This window comes from Dermacentor silvarum, chromosome 8, assembly GCF_013339745.2.
Source record: "Dermacentor silvarum isolate Dsil-2018 chromosome 8, BIME_Dsil_1.4, whole genome shotgun sequence".
NCBI classification, from domain to species: domain Eukaryota; kingdom Metazoa; phylum Arthropoda; class Arachnida; order Ixodida; family Ixodidae; genus Dermacentor; species Dermacentor silvarum.
Genome location: NC_051161.1, coordinates 78,828,072 through 78,847,909, shown reverse-complemented (window position 1 = coordinate 78,847,909; position 19,838 = coordinate 78,828,072). Strand labels below are relative to the sequence as shown.

At 44.8% G+C, this 19,838-nt stretch overlaps 1 protein-coding gene across 1 annotated transcript in view; it reads left to right on the top strand.

Moving 5' to 3' along the window:
* The first annotated feature begins 277 nt into the window (after window positions 1-277).
* The window catches only part of LOC125947678 (uncharacterized), a 30,831-nt gene continuing 11,270 nt past the window's right edge, over window positions 278-19,838 (top strand). Inside the window, exons 1-2 of the mRNA XM_049672895.1 lie at window positions 278-392; window positions 3,091-3,239. Of these exons, the coding sequence (XP_049528852.1) occupies window positions 362-392; window positions 3,091-3,239 (180 nt within the window). The 5' untranslated portion in view covers window positions 278-361. The remainder of the gene's footprint in view (window positions 393-3,090; window positions 3,240-19,838) is intronic.

Here is a 19,838-nt window from a genome sequence, read left to right as displayed (position 1 = left end):
ACAGACAAATTGGAAGGGAACGAAGTGTAGCTTGCCAGAACAATTACACGCTCCAGTGCAGAAAAGCAGGTGAATTCGAAAGTTCATACCGACAGAGATATATTGTGAAAATAAAAAGCAAGTCGCGCTAACAAAAAACAGGAACACCCATGCCTGTAAATGCGCGCGCATTCGTCTGCACCTGTTCCGACCGCGGCGCAACTGTTCAGTACAGCCGTTGTACCGTAGGCATCTGCAGTTACGTTGTGCTCGGCGGCTGCCCTGAAAGCCACGGCACATGCTGTCCTGTATGTGACTTGATCGTGCACAAGAGGAAACTACACTGTTTGCGCGCCAAAGTTATTTGCCCTGCAGACACGGAATGGTCCATTCTTCTGTCATCGCATGTCCAAGTAAGGTTTTGTGCTGAGGCATGGCAAATTATTTATCTTTGCCGAAACTATTTACGATGTGTCACAACTGCTGTAACCTGTACTTTTTTATGTTCAAATTGTAAAGGAGGTCTCATTGCAGTCTCTGACTTCGGGACCTCCTTCTGTATACTAACAGCCTGTAATCTTTTTACTCACTTTCAATAAAACCGATTCTGATTCTGATTCCGCTGGCTAGGTGGTTCAGTGGCTATGGCGTTCTGATGAGCACGAGGTCGTGGGTTCAACGCCTCGCCATGTTGCACGCATTTATATGGGGGCGGCAAATGCAAAGACTCTTGTGTGACCTGCTTTAGGTACATAGTAAAGAGCCCCATTTTAGTAAAAGTGACCTGGTGCCCCAGACTACGGCTTCACTCGTAGTCCATTGTGCAGCGTAGGGACATCAATACCCGCAATTTCATTTTAATTTCGCTGCCCAGTTCCGGAGTGCTGCGGCTTGGAAAGAGTGCTATGTCGCCATGAAAAAAAAAAGGCTAAATAAAAGCATGCTCCTGCGCGAATATAGGGCTTATAAAGCGCTTCGCTTGCGTCTTACCCGTTGTACCTTATGTTTCGCGCTTTACTGAGTTGTTTTCATAAACGTAGGGACTAATTAGTCTCGCTCAGAGATACACTCTTGTTACGTTTTAAAGCTGCACTGCGGCATGACGGGCTGCGGTTCGATTTTGACCACTCGTGTTTCGGTAACGTGAACATAAATTAACTATGCAAGAGCGTTTCTGGCGTTTCGACATTCGTCGTAACGCAACTGCAGTGTGCCGGATTCGATGATGCTGTCTCGTGCTTAACAGCGGCAATTTAAAGCTGCAACACTACAGCAGCTGTCCACAAAAAGTTATGCCAGCTTACACTTGACTACTCAGGTATGCAAACACGCATGGGCTGGGTCCGCAGCACGTGCTACTCAGTCTTAAAAATCAGTCGGTGTGCTTACCTTAGCCGTCGAAACACCGACAATCCTACATTTTTTGCGATATTTTCTTCACTGTCGCGTGAATTGAATGTTGTGTGCAATTAATACTGAAACCAAAATGACGTGAGACCAGAAATTGATAATGATTGACTTGACCAAATACATGATTGACTTGACAGAGTTGTTGTTTTAGGTTTTATCTTTAGACAAACGATCATTAAACATCCCGTGAACACATTATTGCGCTATTATTTATTTAGAACCTGAATATTACAAGTAAACTGGTACCTATAGACTGAGAGTCGCTTCAGAGTTTACTACGGCCTTGTCATCGATGATAAACACGACATGCGTAAACATGCCAAAACATGAAGCAGAGAAGGTCACATGGGTTCATTTATTAGATTTCACTGAAAACAGAACAGGAGAACATACGCTATGGACTGGGCTTTTGCTATGCTTTCGACATAAATGCTAAAAACCCGACAAGCTTCTGAGTTGGCATGAGCGGCAGTTTTAAACAAAAGTGAGTCAGGTATCTGCATGAAAGTATAGTCGACTTCTCCGCAAACAGGTGTTCATTCATGACATAAAAGGATGTGAAAGATGTTCTGGCAATGAAGAAGATTTGGAAAACGTGCTTAAGCAGTTATTATTGAGAAAACATAAAAATATATGGAAAAAGCGCCATCATTGAAATCCGACAGAAACAAATAAAGAATGATTATCAACGAACTCAGAAAAACCAAAACAAAGTTTTGTCATTCAGGTAAACCCAACGACCAATCCCGCCCAAAAGCGTCTACGCTTTTAAATAAACATTTTATTTAAATTATAATATATGGTTTTTATTTGAATAGATATTGTATTTGTATGTTTTATGTTCATATACATAAACAAACAAACAATGGCTACGGAACGGCCTCAGTCGGCAACCAGGGTACAGCTAAAAATAAAAGAGGGAGGAAGCACCTAACGACAAAAATTAGAACCCTTCACTGCCTCTAGTGCTCGGAAAGGAGTATTCCTTTCTTAAGTTAAACGTTCATGAAACTATTAGCCAGATGTTGAAGAAGGAAGGCCTCAACCTTGCCCAGAAGCCAAAAAACACCTTGAATAGCCTTCTTCCCAAACCAAAGACCGCCAACCAAGAAAGTGTCTCAAGGCGTCGTCTTCAAGATCACCTGTGCCGTCTGATCAACGGCTTACATTGTGGAAACAAACCATCTGAACGAAATAATCATATAAACAAGAATGACGTCAGGACCGTCTCTCAAGTACGCAATGCCATCACCTATCATTAAAAGGATGACGACCACAATATTACTTTCTATGAAAGTCAAACCCTACAGACAGAGACAAGCCCCCGAAAAAGGCCATTACTAGAGTGATCGTACATACAGAACACAACAAACCGTATAAACGGTTCGAAAGGAAGCCTACTCACTGTATTTGTCCATGGTCTGTCCATCGCGACACAAAAGGACAGAAAAAGACGTCGTGGCACAATCGTCTCAACATCGACACCACCGTCCCTTTAGTGTATGCGCCTCTATTTAGCCCCCTTCGTCATCCCTCAACGCCCTCCCCCCCCCCCCCTCGCCACCCGCTCCCCTAGGACACAAGACAACAAGTTGCCATCTCTATTGAACCTCTCCGTCAGCCCCAGCTTTACAGTCTAAAATAATTTTGCGTATTTTTGGGTTGATATGTGACTTTTACTTATATGTTTGCATATTTCAGAGGCCGCCACGATGGATATTTATATACTAGGAGGTCTGAAGCTAGCGACCCTCGTCTGCACTTGCCTGGCTGGAATAGAGCTGAAGAACTCAGGGAGACCGCATTCGAGAAAACCAACCTTGTACAGCCTCTTCGACATCACATATCTGGTAAGCAGGATTGAACTCGCCCAAAACAGGGCTGGCGGGCAGTTCTTTTGTGAAATCAGGAAGGGGACAAAAGAAAAAGAAGAAAAATTGACCGCCTAGTTGTAGAGAGCCCGCCTCGGCTGCGGGAGGTTGTGGGTTCGATTCCCACCGCCGTCGGGCAACCACTAGTTCAAATGAGCACAAGTGTACCCCGGTTTGGCGGTCGGCGTTGTTCAGGGGTGATACGCTTAGGAAAGGAGCCTGCATCCTCAATTCCCGTCATAACCCTCGTGAGCACGAAAAAAAAGGAGGTGCGTTTCAAAACCTCCGGAACCTGCAAAAAGTGCGTTTTTTAGCATAATTTATTCGTTGCTGTCATGAGGACGTAGATATGACAGTCACTTGGCACTTGCGACTGAAGGGTCACTTGGCGAGTCGAGCCATGCAACACACAAACAGCTTGGCAAATACACTTTCTCGCATACGTGCGCAGAGCTGAAAAAAAAAATCATTCTGTCCCGCCATTGACGCTTTCAGCGCGCTTCCGAAAGCGCAGCCATGTTTGGTCACGTGGTGACACTTTCATTGCTTGCCTCAGCAGTACCTCCATTGTTTCTAGTTTACGATAGGCTTCGCAAGACGCCGGTGCGGTTCACCAAACCGCTGTTCCGGCATCCGTCGTCGGCAATGACTGGGCGAGCGGCAAGACGTATGGCTGAAGCTTGAAATCACGTGTAAATGTCAAGCATCCATCCTTATGAGCTCACTACGCCTTGTCCAAATGGTGTAAGCGCCGCCGTATGGTGCGCCTACTACAAGACAAGAATTTTTAAAGGCACAGTAATGCCTACCTTGCACCCCTAAATTAAACTGTGAGAACTGCCTTTTCCTCTTCATTGTTTTTCCTTTATTTGCCAATTGCCTTGAAGCCATATCTGGGCATGTTTTGGCTTAGTAAGCCTTTCACCTAATTGCCTTTTCTTCCTTTTTTTCTTTTTTTTTTACTGAACTGCTTCATAGTGCCCCATAGTGGTAGATTTGTCTTTGTCTTGCTGCGGGCAAAGACACATCTACAGGGATGTTCCGAACTTTAGTGGCAGCGTTTTGAGCCTTAGTAGTGGCTTGTACAAAATGACGTAATATTGCTCGTCCTTCAGTTACGATGCGGTGCATGACAATTCCTTCGACTTTGGACATTCGTATGTAACCGATGTAAACCAGCCATTGGTTGGCATATTCACTAATGAGTGCCCTCAATGCTAAAAAGTGATCAAGTATGTGTGCATCTCAGTGAGTTTGGCTCAGTGGGTGTGAGCGTTTGTGTACAGCCGAAAAAAAAAAACACTAGACAGTTTCACCCGAAGAACAAAGCATCGAAAGCCATAGTAAGGGTAGGCATCGCGCTGAAGTAACCCACACAATGCTGTAAGAATACGGGGGCGTGACACGTTCCTGCAACGTAGCGCGCGATGTAACTACTGTTGCGTCGCAGAAGAAAACAGTCCTCTGGCAACTTCCAGGCGTTTCACAACGCTGGCATGACGAGGAGTGGTGCTACTGGTTTTGCGGGCGTCGGCTCGTCGACGGCGCGCCAGATGCGACCGATGGAAAGCCCTCACCCTTTGTATCTGGAAGTGTACTGTCCGTTGCGCTCAAACCACTCTTTGCATCGTGGTGCATATACGCTCACAGGTGCGCAGCAGGAGCCCTAGTTCTTGTGCCGACAACGCCCATGCTGCTGCGAAAGGCAGAACGCTGCCTTGACTGCGCTGTAGAGCCAATAAAGCAGCTCTACAGATGAAGAAGAAAATCGTGGACGTGCTTAGAATGCAGCCATGCAGCGTCGGTTGAGATTAGCCCAGGCCAAAGTCGCAATGGCAACTGTGACCAAGATGAGGTGGTTACATAACGCGAAGCTAGGCAACTTAAAACCATCTAGGGTTAAAATAAATTTCTGTGATAGCCACAGGGGCCACACTTGAGCAAAAAAAAAAGTTTCATATTTTGCTTACGTAAAGGCAGTCTATGTTTGTTGTCTAGGGACTTTCGGTCCTCAGCACGTTCTGTATTATGTAACGCTGGTAACCGAAGACAGAAGGTGGTTCTTGTTAAGCGTCATTGAAATAGACATATTATCACAGGTACAGGCGCTTCCGGAGAGAGAGAGACCTGTTTCAAGGCATCGTTAGCTGTGTTTCCATAGTTTTTTATCGAGACATGACAGCGAAGCTGTATGTGACTAGGATGAAGAAAACCTCAAACAGTCACAGCTGAAGGCGCGCGCCGCAGGAATCCTTGCAGCACCACCAGATGGCGCTCACCTCCGCGCATCTGCGGCAGCGGCCGTGCTGGCCGTGCGGGCGAAAGAAACAAAAAACAACAACCAGACCTTCGCGCAAAGCATTCGCCGCAAGCGTTTCTCGGTAAAGACAACGGTGACATATACTGCAGTTACCGGAAAGCGGTAACTGTAGCGTACGAAGCAGGGAGTGACGTCACTGCCCGTTCATATATAAAAGAACCCGCCTAGCAATTTGATTTATTTGCGTTGCGAAAGGCCTCGCATAGTTAGGACTCCCGAAGAGCAGCGTGAACACGACGAGCGGTGACGGGAACAGCAACGGCCATATGCACAACGGCATCGTGCTCAGGCTCGGCAGGACCCAGTTCAAGGCTACTGTCACACTGGTCTATCGGATCAGGTGATACCACAGCTTCGCTGGCCAACTATCTTCACAGCGTCAATCGGAGCCCAATTATTTTACAAAATGAAATGAGGGGCCGCTTCCGGTGCACGCCTTTAACTCCGGCAAACAATTCGTGTGAATGATATCCAGCAAAACGCAGTCGCATGCATCCGACGTCACCAAGCAAAGGTCACGAGATGGATAGTCACTGTTTTTTCCGTCATCGAGTGAATTACACGGTCTTACTGTACGGTACCAACCGATTGTTGTTATGTTCTTGAAAACTGGTCACAAAATTGTGGAAAGCTTTGTCGTTTTTGTTGTCAAAAATGGTCATGCACTGATCATGCACCAGCACGTGATGATCATGCACCAGCACGTGATGATCATGCACCAGCACGTCATAGAAATAAATCTGTACCCAGCTGCGGGCCGCTAAACATCCGCTCTCAAACCGTATGTGGCCCGCGGGTCCGTATGTTGTGCAGCCCTGCTTTATCGTATCCCTAACCATCAGAATATGCAGGACAGGACGCTGAAGTCCTGTACTGCACAAGCAAGAACTGACGGGAGAGGTTATCACACCTTTAAAAACGGTCAGTAAACAACACATTGATTGATGTGGAGCCACGATTCGGGCTCGAATAGATGCGTCCAGGGAAAAAAAGCTGTCGGAGAGCTTACGCGTGGAATACGACAGCTTTTTTGTGTGCCTGAAACTTAAGCTCCAGAAAAACGAAACGAACTGTCGAAACCAGCTGCAATTTCACGTGCACATGACACAGAATTCCACTTTCTGTACGACACCTGACAGTCTGCGCATGTAACGAGTGTTGGTCTGAACATGTGGCTTTGCTGCGTGGCTCGGTTTAAAAGCATTTGTAGGTGGCTCTACAGCCGCTGGACAAAAAACAAAAACAAAAACGTTTAATTCAGTGGCCGTGGTGGTTCAAAGGAGACTAGCTTTGCGATAGTTAACCCTGTTTTGTTTAGCGAATGACCAACGATTTCGGCTCCTTGATTTCGGGGTTATATGCAATCACTGTTGGTTCAAGCATTTATTTATTTATTTATTTATTTATTTATTTATTTATTTATTTATTTATTTATTTATTTATTTATTTATTTGCTACGGGATACCACGCCGTGGCAAGAAATAAACTGCCGGCTTCTCCACTTTGTTAACTTGATGTACAAATGAAAGAATGACGTCAGGCGAAGTGAATTCTTGTAACTGTTAATCAGTTGGGTACCACACGCAAGGTAGTTATTTGAAGCAACAATAATAGAACGGGAAGAAAGATTATAACGCATTTCATTCAGTATAACACAGGGACCTAAGGAACCAGTCTTGTTGCGGGCACAGTCACGCAACAAAGGAAGGTGGGACAATGGCGAAGTTCCGACCTTTTCTGCGATACCAAGCCAAGAACACCTGACATAACGAAAGCGAAACACACACACACACAGACACAACATCGCACTTCTAATGACTCAAAAAGAAGAGCAATTTGCAACCTACAATATGAGGAAAAGTAATGTTAAGGAAATAAACAAATGACTAAAGCTGAATATATATATATATATATATATATATATATATATATATATATATATATATACAGGGTGTTTCAGCGAACACTTTCATAAATTCTTAAAGGTTGCCTGTGGCAGATAGCACAATTATAGTTCATGAGCTGGTCTACTCGAAGAAATGGACATTACTTGCACAAGGAATTGCAATGCATAATTGAATAATTGCCGAACATTCACTAATTAAGTTTTCTAACTAATTACCTGATGGCCCATATTGCAATTTCCAAATTGTAGCCGTGGAGTTCGCAAGGCGGATCCAATTGGAACGAATTCTCATGGTGACACCAGTTTCGAGATATTAATTCCCGAACTTTGCGGAGAAATGCATTGGCGTTCCAGTTAGTTTCTTAACAAAACGTCACTTTATGCATTGACGCACAAAATTAACTGGAACGCCAATGCAATTCTCCACAAAGTTCGGGAATTAACATCTCGAAACTGGTGTCATCCTGAGAATTAATTCCAAGTAGGTCCACCTTGCGAACTCCACGGCCACAATTTGTAAATTGCAATATGGGCCATCAGGTAATTGGTTAAAAACTTAATTAGTGAATTTTTGCTGATGAGCCGATTATGCATTTCATTTTTTGTGCAAGTAATGTCCGCCTCTTCGAGTAGGCCAGCTCAGTAGCTAGAATTGGCTATCTGCCACAGGCAACCTCAAATTATTTTGAAAATGTTCGCTGAATTAAACACCCTGTATATATATCAGCAGCCTGCATTGATGCCGATCTCCAGTTACCCCTGTCTGGCGCTAGCTGGTTCCAACATGCGCCTGCAAATATGTAGATGTATAAATAAATAGATTATATATATATATATATATATATATATATATATATATATATATATATATATATATACACCTCATCACAGCCTTTTAGGCTCACTCCTAAAGACTTCAGAGCAGCCCATTTCGCTGACGTCGTATTGCATGATCCAAAGGTGTTTTTGTTTTGTATGTATTACAACAGCCGCTGTCGTTTTGGTCGATGGTAGTTCGCAATATATTTCTCTTTCACTGGTGTTCAGGACAACTTATTAGGAGTCTTCTGCGTTTTCATATATGTGAAGACATTCTGAACAACCCAAAGCACACGAGGTATACGGTGCATTAAAGCGCAGTTATATGCCACTTCTAATAAGCGATGAATGAAGTTTTATTTATTGTCGATATGCGTTGGAGTACGAAAGTGCGCATCATAGTCTACCAGCTATTTTTTATTTTTGTTAGATGCCAAAAAGTTGCTCATGGCAGATAGCACAATTCTAATCATTAGGATGAATTACTAAATGATGCACACATTACTTGCACGAAAAATCGAAATTGGTATAATTTATAATTACAAAGATTTTATGACTAAACGTTTCAACCAATCGTGCTTGAGAGCACATATTACAATTCACGCATTGAAGTCAGTGAGTTCTCAAGGCATATTCGCTAGCGAATTTTCAAACTAGCACCAGTTTTGAGGTACTTGCCAGCAATCTTGCGCAAAAGTTGACTTTTGCTCCACTCACGTTCAAAAGAATAGGCTTTAGCATACACTTTTTAGATAAGTATATCTGGAATACCAATACATTTACGCATACACTTTGGGAACGCATGCCTCAAATTTTGCGTCATCCTCAGATTTTATTTCAAGTGGATATGCCACGCAAACTGACGACCTCCCATTCGTAAACAAAAACATGTTTACTGTAATGTAATTAGTTTAAAACATCTTAGCGATATTTTGAGATTTACTAGATTACGAGTTTTGATTTCTAGCGAAGAGTAATGTCTGTCGCTTCTCGTGTCGTACATTTCACAGCTGGTGAAGAAACAGTTCTGTTAACATTAAAGAAAAACACACTCTATATAAGCGAACATTGTTTAACTGCGCGAAAAAACGGACCACAGAAACGGTCCGTTTTTTCGAGCAGTTAAACAATGTTCGCTAATATGTACCAACTCGCCCAACAACATGTTCTTCTAAACACTCTATATAGACGACTCTTCACAGAAGTGCCACAGAAGCGTGACGCTTCACCCATGTGAATATATTTTCAATTACGACTGTACTTCGAGGGACAGTACTCCAAAAAATTGAGAAAGACGCTGACTCTGCTTGTACATTCATTAGTATGTATATGCACTCTCTTATCAAGATTATAATAAAGGTGGCATAGAGTCTACGATTATCGCAAAACTGCATACAGCACTATTTTTTTTTATGTCGCGATTTATCAACACTTATCCGTAATGGCAGTAATGGTTAAGACTGTTTATACAAGACAAGACTCCGCGCGTGGTCTGAAATTGTAAAAGACAAACTCTCGAGTGCAAAAAGTGGTCACCTCGTGTGAGGATGTCTGTTCTCGAGCCTGGTTTACACGATGGGCCGCATGATCACAGGCTACGGAACCACTGTCACGCTTACACAAAAAGCCACCCCAGCGCCATCTAAATTATGTAGACTGTGGTTAATGTTTCGACGCAGCACCGTTACATTGAGCTTTTTGCTTGAATAAACAGTGCTTGCTGTAACTGGGGTTGAACTGATCGTGTGTTGGGCTGCTGCAGCACGTATAGCTATATAGCTCTAGCTGGAATATGCTAGCCCTTGAATTTTTTAACAGTGATGTACTTGACAGATTTACTGTTTATTCTTTCCTTATTATTTCCCGGAAGGTTATTTCCCTGAAGGAAATAACTTGGAAAGCCGTCACCCTTTGTATCTGGAAGTGTACTGTCCGTTCCGCTCAAACCACTCTATGCATCGTGGTGTGTGGTACGTATACGCTCACAGCTACGCAGAAGCAGCCCTAGTTCTTGTTCCGACTACTGGGCGTGTCCGACAAATGGGCGTGCTATTTCCCTGAAATAACGCCCATTTGGGGAGCCATGAAAAGGTATTCTCGAAGCCAGGTAGTTTTCGTGCGCTCTCAGGATACGTGACATGCTCGAGCACGCGCACAATAGCTTCTTTTTGCATTTCGAAAGTATGCAAACAATAGACACCTCACTTTTGTCCTCCTATACAGTATCAGGACATGCGAGACAATATTTATATAGCTTTAGGGTCATGCCCGCCAAAAAATACAATCTTCATAATAGAGGTGTAAGTTCCGTTGTACCAATCAGAGTGAGTACCAGTGAGAACCAGTAATAAGTTAAGGAGCTATGGCATATTCCACGTACGAATTCTCGTATGAGCCGTTGCCCATCATGAAGCTGCATTCAAGTGGCGATCCAGGGGCCGATGCTATTATTCTCACCGCACGTTTCTGAATTTTGATTAAAGGATCAATGAACGCCCGCCTCGGCTGCGGGAGGCTGTGGGTTCGATTCCCACCGCCGCCGGGCACCCACTGGTTCAAAGGGTACAAGCGTACCCCGGCCTGGCGTTTGGCTTCCTTCAGGGGTGATACGCTTGGGAAAGGAGCCTGCGCCCTGAATTCCCGTCGAAACCAACGTGAGCACGGAAAACAAGTGGTGTCTGGGCCGCTCCCATGGGTGAAATGCATAGAATCTTGGGTGAAACCACAAGATTCTATGCAGTATGTCAAATGGCCGTGAAAAATGCTGAAATAAGTGAGCCGTAATGTTTGGGGGTGGAAGTGTTTCCGCCCCTTTAATATAGTATAACAACCAAAAACAATTTTTTTTTGTTACTTGTTCAATATGTGGAGCCCAGTGCAGCGACGCGCCGAGAGTTATTCTCAGATATTTATAACTACTAATTTGTTGAATTATTGTGTTTCCGAGGTACAAGTTGCACTTAGTAGGGGTAGTTTTTCGGTTAGAAGCAAATACTACATACTTGGTCTTTTTGGAGTTTAAAATAAGTTTGTTAGTTTCAAGCCACGCTAAAGTATTCTGCAGCTCACTTTGAGCGATTTCTTCGGCTTCCTGTAGTGACTGTCGTGGAATTATTAGAGCTGTATCATCCGCGTATAAGATAGAATTAGAAAATGTGAGTGATCTAGGATAATCGTTAATGAAGAGAGAAAAGAGTATTGGACCCAGTACCGACCCTTGCGGAACGCCCGGTTTTACTGTCTTTAGTGAATATTCTATGCCTCTAACTACTACGTATTGCTTACGATTTGTTAAATAGCTGCGAAAAAAGCCAAGTACTTGTCCTCTAAAACCATATTGTTCCAATTTTCGCAGTAGTATACTGTGATCTACCGAGTCAAACGCTTTTCTAATATCCAAGAACACGCCAAGTGCGAAGTAGTCTTGTTAAGTGCTTGGTTTATAATTTATGTTAGTGAGCTTACGGCTGTTGTAACAAAGTAACCGGTTCGAAAACCGTGTTTTGCGTTTGAAAGTATGCGGTATTTTTCAAGATAGCTTGTGACGCGCTTTGCGATCAGTTTTTCGAAGAGCGTGTCTGTTATGGTCTGTTATGTTTTCAGGAATGACTCCCGAATTCACGCTATTCATATCATAGTTAGAAAGTATATGATCAATTATAGATGACATGGTTGCTGTGACGCTTGTAGGGTTTGTAATGTGGTTATGAAAGCCATAGCACGATATGAGATTTTGATATTCAATATTGCTCTGATCGGCAACGTTTATATTAAAATTTCCGCATAATATCACCTTGTTACTTGTGCTTGCGAAATTTGCTATGGTGCTTTCAAGTTTATCCAAGAATGGCCGAAGTTTTGAGTCTGGTGGCCTCTATATCATGCCAATTACAAGTTTGTGTTCGAGTTCTACAAAAAGCATCTCGTATTCACCAGTTTTCGTTTCTGTGACATCCAGTTTCTTATATTTTATTTCCGATGACAGGTACAGTGCCACACCACCACCTCTAGATTCGGCCACTCTTGGGAGGGACATTCTTCTTCTTCTTCTTTCTGGTGTTTTACGTGCCAAAACCAGTTCTGATTATGAGGCACGCCGTAGTGGAGGACTCCGGAATAATTTTGACCACCTGGGGTTCTTTAATGTGCACTACAACGCAAGCACACGGGCGTTGTTGCATTTCGCCTCCATCGAAATGCGGCCGCCGCGGCCGGGATTCGATCCCGCAACCTCGTGCTCAGCAGCGCAACGCCTTAGCTGACTGAGCTACCGCGGTGGGTCTTGGGAGGGACAGAAAGTTGTAATTAGGAATGTATATAAATTCGCATTCTTTTAACCAAGCTTTTGATAGAGCTACCATGTTGTAGCGACATTTAAGCCACACCAGTAAGGACAGTAATGAATCATGATTTTTGTGCAAGCTTCTCATGTTACAATGCAGGATATGTAGCTGGTGTGAACTCAAACTGGCTTGTTTGTGAAGCGAAATACACATACTGATTGTAACGTCCGATGCTGCGCGTCTAATTCAGTCACACAATTTTTGCAAGGTCGTCCCTTGTTGCAATATGAATAGCTCTAGAATTTTCTGTCTTCCTTGCAAGAATTTTAGACTGAGCGACCCACACGAATTTCCAGTTCTTCTGTTTCTTTTTTGCAATGGACATACCTAGTAGAGCTTTGTTTTCGGGACAAAGGTGCTCGTTGATGAACACTGCATCCCTTTCAGAGAATCCTATTTCGTTGGCCATGAAACGCTTCTTTTTTGCGGCGACTAACAGGGTGTCACGCTTTGTTCGCAATATGAACCTCACGATGACGTTGCTCTTGTTTTTTTTTCTTTTGTTGGCACACGATGAACGACCTCGATGTCTGACGACACAATACTGACCCCTACTTTGTCTCCAATTTTTCTAACCACTTCTTCCAGCGATTTGCGCTGGTTCTGTGGGATTCCCTTTATCCCCACATAATTTTTCCTTGTGTATTGCTTTAGTTCAGTAAGTTCTTTCTGTGTGCTGGCCAGCGACTGTGCCAATCGTTCCTTTTCTGCATTCAAAGTAGTATGCTCTCGTTTTAAATCATACAGTTCTTGTTTAGTCACCCGAAGTTCTTCGAAGGTTTCATTCATATATGTGACACTCTGTTTCACATCAAGTTCTTTTTTTAAGCTCACATTCCTGTCAGTGAAGTGCTTGAACAGCTCTTTGATAGTGCATGGCTGTTTTTCACACATTTGGACAGTGAGCGATCAGAGTTCTTCAAATAGGATAAAGAGAAGAAAAAAAGAAATTATTACATACCTGCAAAATATTGCAGATACGGTTAGGGCTTGCTTCGATGCGCTTTCACCCGGATAGCTCGCTGCAATAAAGTGCTGAAAACGGGCCACCGCCTTATATATAGCCTCCCAGTTGAGGGGACGCTGCTCCGCGCAGGCGCTTGAGTTGACTCAGCACGGCCGGCGGTTGATTTCTTGCTGAACCCGGCAGGCCTGATTCTTGTCGTGACAGCCACCGAGGTAGGCACGTGTTGTTACTCGGAATACTGCAAAATGTTGCAGATACGGTTAGGGTTCAATGCGCTTTCACCCGGATCGCTCGCTGTAATCAAGGAGCCCAATGCCAGCATAAGCTGTCCATGCCAAGGAACGTTGGGAATAGTTTCATGACACTCGGTTTCAACTGTGAATGAGGACCTAATTTCGCATAGTAATTTATATCGCAAAATCTTGATAATGAAAAAAAAAGGTCGCAATAACTTTTGTTTGCGAGTTATCAAGTGTCCCTGCTGAGCAACTGTTAAAAGAAGCTCTGCATTGAGATGAGAACGTCCTCATTGCTTCCGGACCTCTTCTACACGTTGCCCCGCCTCCAACTCGGGCTATGCCCTCATCGTACTCATTGTTTGATAACTGCCGTAGACGCAATAACTTTTGTTTGCGAGTTATCAAGTGTCCCTGCTGAGCAACTGTTAAAAGAAGCTCTGCATTGAGATGAGAACGTCCTCATTGCTTCCGGACCTCTTCTACACGTTGCCCCGCCTCCAACTCGGGCTATGCCCTCATCGTACTCATTGTTTGATAACTGCCGTAGAAGACCGAAGTTACGCTTGTTGATTATGAAAGTAACCCAAGTGAATGCGTCGGCGTTGTGAAAAGCTTTTATTGTCTCTTCTTATTCGAGCAGATGGCACATGAGGAGAGAAGCTATTTTTCATTGCAAAAATACTGCGGTCACTGTGACAAGCAGCTCATTTTTCGCCCTCTCAGCTTGTCATGAGTGAGTGAGTGAAACAACTTTATTCAGACCAGCGGATTGAGGCCTGGGCCTAGGCCGCTCCAGGAGCGGTAGAGTGACCCTGTCTCCCGGCCACCTCTCGAGCTCGCTGGATGGTCCATAGTTGATCTTGTAGATCTGAGCTGATCAGCGCGGCTTTCCACCGCGCCCCAAGCTGTTCTGGGAAGACTGCATATTCATACTGAACATGTGCGCAATCCCATAGAATGTGTTCTAGGGTGCCGTGTTCTGTCCTACATAATTTGCACAAGTCATCTGGGTATAGTTCGGGGTAGATGCGATGTAGGTGCACCGGATTGGGGAAGGTTCTAGTTTGAAGTCGCCTCCAGTCAACCGCCTGCGATCTGTCTAATTTGGAGCTAGGAGGTGGGAATATGCACCTCGACTTTTGGTAGAAGCGGGTGACGTCGCAGAATCTGAACATTCTGTCCTTCTCCTTCCAGGTCTCCCCTCCCGTTCCTTCGGGGGAAGCTTCTTCGCGAGCGCGGTAAATGAGACCTCGCGCGACGCGGTGGGCTTCCTCATTGAGGTTGGGAGCGAGGGACTCACAGGAGGTGTGGGCTGGGAACCAAATGATGTATCTGTCTTCGAATTCCTCTGATGATATGAACTGTGCTTTCCCGTGGAGTATGTTAGCGGCCTCGGGCGATATTCTTCCTCGCGCATAGTTTCTGATGGCTGACTGCGAGTCGCTGATGACGTACCTACATTTGGGGGAAATTAAGGCCTGAGCTATAGGTACTTCTTCAGCAATTTCACTATTATTAGAGTGTATCGAGCATGCGCTTATGCACTCGTGGTCGGAGTTTAATACTACTGCGACGTAGGATTCGTGACTCGGGTACTCCGCTGCGTCCACAAAAAACGCCTCCTTGTCTCTACCGTATGCCTTGAGTAGAGCTTTAGCTCTGCTTTACCCCCTTCCCTGATCAAGTTCGGGGTGCATATTTTTAGGCAGAATGGGGACCTGGATTTTTTGCCTGATTACCTTGGGAACCGATACTTTATATCCTTGTTGATTATGATAGGTTATCCCTGATTTGCTGAGGATATTCCTGCCCGTGCGCGAACCGGCTAGTCTCTCCAACTGAGCAATCTGTTGAGTCTCTATCAGTTCCTCTAACGTGTTGTGTACACCCAGTTGAAGTAGTCGCTCGGTGCTGGTGCTATGTGAAAGGCCTAGAGCTTGCTTGTACGCCTTTCGTATGAGTGCGTTGATCTTAGCTTTTTCTGCTGAATACCAATTGAGGTATGCCGCCACGTATATAATGTGACTTATGGCGAAGGAATATATAAGTCTGACGACGTTAGCTTCTTTCATTCCATGGTGTTTGTTTGTGACTCTCTTGATTAGCCTTATTGCGTTGGTGACTTTAGTTACTAGCCTCTTGACGGTTTCTCCGTTAGTGCCCTTGGATTCGATGATGAGTCCTAGGATTCTGATCTGTTCCACTATCGGGATAGTCCTGCTGTTTTTGGGGCGAATTGGGATTTCTTCGTAGACTCGGTTCCGGTTGTAGCACTTGGGTGGTCTGCCTTTGAGTGTGGGTCGATAGAGGAGGAGTTCGGATTTATGCGGCGAGCATTTATCAGCTTGTCATGCGAACAAAACAAAAATGCAATGTGAGGTAGGAAGAACCTGGACATCAGCATCGTGACACCTGTCTCACATGCACACCTGTCTCATCGGTGCATCTCTTCGGCTTTGTTTAGTCTAACGACAACGTTTTTCGGAATGCTCGGGCAAACTGCATATTGCATTTTGAACGTGGATGACAGACGGACAGACAGACATGAACTTTATTTGGTATTGAGGAACTGCGTGGGGACACCCTGTGGGAAGTCTAGTAGTCGCTGGCCGCGTACACGTAGGGGCAGGAAGACCGTGGTCCTCCGCTCTTTCGCAGGCCCTCTAGGCAGCCTGGAGTTCAACTGAGAGTACGCCGCTTTTAAAGGCATTGTCCCAGTCCGCTTCTTTGTTGAACGCTGCGTTACGTAACGCAGGGCATTGCCAGAGCATGTGAGCCAATGTACAGAAATGCAAACCACAATCTGGACAGTGTGGCTCTATATTTGGGGCGATGCGACTTAGAAAGCCCCTCGAAGGAAAGGACCCCATTTAGAGCACTCTAAAAGTCGATGATTGAGACCTGTTAAGCTTAGGATGCGGTAGTGGAAAAGTCCTCCGCTCGAACTGGTAGTAAGAAATTATTTCGTAGAAAGTAAGTAATGGGTCGCTGTGCAAGATTTCCTCCGCGTGCGAGCCTTGCGTCGCCAAATACTATACTGTGGGTGAACATTCTAAGGAAAAGGACTAACAGCGAATTACGCCCGGATTTTTTTTCGAGAGTGATTCCTCATGGTCGTTAATTAGGCTTGGAGCTAAGTTCACTGAGTCTAGTAAACGTCTGCGGCTTTGGATGTAGATAGCCTGACAATTTGTGCTGTTCTTTGGGCCTCTATTACCTCCGAGATGATATTATGCATGCCCAGCTGCTTAAGCTTCTCTGTACTAGTGGTGACTGGTAATCCCAGTACTCCTTTAATGCTCTTGCGCAGGAGCGTGTCTGTTTTGTTCCGTTCTGTCTTTGTCCAATTCTGGGCAAGTGACACATAAATGATGTGGCTCATCAGGAACGCGTGTTATATCATGAGATTACTGTCCTCTCCAAGTCCACCTTTTCGATTCGAGACTCTAGAGATGAGCTGGAGCATACTCTCCGTTTCGGAGGTGATGTGGGCAATTGTCTTTGATTACAGCCTCTGGCGTCCAGTAACAGGCCCAATATCCTGATCGAGTTAACTCGAGGAATAGTCTTACCATCCTTCGTGTGTAAGGCAATAGGTATCTGTTCCATTGGAACCAAACCCCTAACGTCATTTCTCGCCGGCCTGCACAGCAATAACTCAGACTTGGTAGGTGAGAGGCTGAGCCCTGTTTCAGTTAAGAATTCTTCCGTTACATTTAGTGCTTCTTGTAGCGCCTGTTTAACGTCCGCATCTGATCCACCTGGACACCAAATCGTGATGTCGTCTGCCTATAAGGCATGGCCAATGTTTTGCACGGAGGATAGGCGCTCCGAGAGTCCTGGCATGGCAATAATAAATAAGAGAGGAGAGATTACTGTTTCTTGCGGGGTCTCTCTTTCCCCCAACTCAAACTTATCAGATTTAATTTGCACAATTTTGATGGTAGCAACTCTATCCTTAAGAAAGGATCTAACATATATGTGGAATCTCCGTGCCAAATTTAGCTCCGAGACCGCCTCAAATGTGAGATATTGTCAAAAGCCTTAGCCAGATCCAGGGCGAGTATTCCTCTAATATCTCTAGTCCTGCGGTCGATAATTTAACGTTTGATAAGAAGCATCACATCTTGTGTGGAGAGTGCGGTTATGAAGCCTACCATATTGTACGGAAATAGTTCCCTGCCCTTGATATACTTTTAAATCCTATTGTGAATAGCGTGTTCGGCAACCTTACCCGCACAAGAGGTTAGCCATATCGGGTGCAGGTTTTCCGGGGCTAGAGGTTTCCCTGGCTTAGAAATGAGGACCACCGAAGCAGTACTCCAGGACTCAGGAACCGTTCCCGATTCCCATATCCTGTTTATTTCTTCCGTCAACTTCGTGATGGACTTATCATCCAGGTTGCGAAGGAGGCGGTTGGAAATACCATCCGGCCCGGAGGCCGAGTGGCCATTAAGGTTATGTAATACCTCTCTCATCTCAGCCTCTGTAAAGGGGACGTCCAGCTCCCCCACCTCTTCCCCCCCCCCCCCCCCCGCTAGCTGGGATAGTCTCGATGACCAGCCGGGCCCATCGGGAGATATCGATTAGCCAGCTTCATGATGAGGACCGTCTCTGCACCTCCCTTCTCTGTGTGCTTGCGCACTATCCTATCAATTGCAAGCATTTGGTTACTTTTTGCCTGCGAGCCGTCAAGCAAATGTTTAAGGAGGTTCCACTTTCCTCCCATGCGCATTCGCCCATCCACCACCGAGCAAATCTCACTCCATTGTTGCTTAGCTATTTCTGCACAGTACTCTTCAATCTCTATTGAGTTCCGTGGATGAAATGGTTCTTTTTCGAGTATGAAAAGGATGTATATTGTGCGTCTTTTCAGCCTTGCACATACTGTTAGACTATACTCCCACTCGCTAAATAACTTTTCACCCCGAATCCCCTGCCCTTTCGCCGCAAGTGATGATAAGGTTTGTCACGATATTGTAAACGACAGATGTAAATATAAAGCAACGCATTATCAATAATCTCCATTGTGTTCGCAAAGGAGCGTGGAAAGGAAGAGGTAAAAAAGAGGTAAAGACAGGTCTCTCCTTCTATTAACTCTTATTCCTTATATCCCTTTTCAATTTGCCCTTTCCCTAGTACAGCGTAGCCAGCCGGCATTTACACTGGCAAACCTCTAATCGTTAATGTTTACCATAGCGGTACACTCTGACGTATAGTGAAGCTGGCTGTATAAATAATAATTGGAGCGAAAGGAAAGAGATAATAGGTGTTGTCTTTGCCTTGTTATTTTATTATTGGCGTTCTTTTTAAGTGTAACCATATTGTCAGCAAGTTAGTAACAGCCTCCGAGAGGGTCACAGCAATATCCCGGTGGAAGACGCGGAGCCGTTCGCTACGTTTAGTCAGTTTAAGGTTAATTTGTTAGCTTAAGGAAACTCGACTTCGAAGTATGACACAGTTTCTTACTGACTACAGTTACGAGCGCCTGTAGGCGATCGCCATGTTCTTGTTATGATAGTGATGATGGTGAGGGGAGTGTGGAACGGCGCTGGCGGCAGCGTGCCACAGTGCGTTTGCGGCTATCAGTTGGTTAACGTCGCTGAATTATCCCCGGCTGCTGCGAGTAGCCAGTGCCCGAGGGATAGGAGGGCAGCCATCTTTTATTCCTATTGGAACGGGGCTGTCTGCGGCTATTCCGAAAGAAAATTCAATTTTGTTCGACATAATAATGCCCTTTGACGTGGGGAGTTTGACGAATAGTGGAGGGCTAATGGCAAAGAAGGCAAAACATCGTCAAAAATCATTTTCCTTTTTTTTTCGGCCAAATCATGCATAATCAGTGTGTACCCGTCAAAGCAGACGGTAAGTTTTCGTGGTTTTCATCAACATCGCGTGACCGACAGGAATATGGCGGCAGCCCGAAAAACATATGACCAATCGTGGAGGGCAAGGGGCAGAAATGGAACAGAAACAAATTGGAA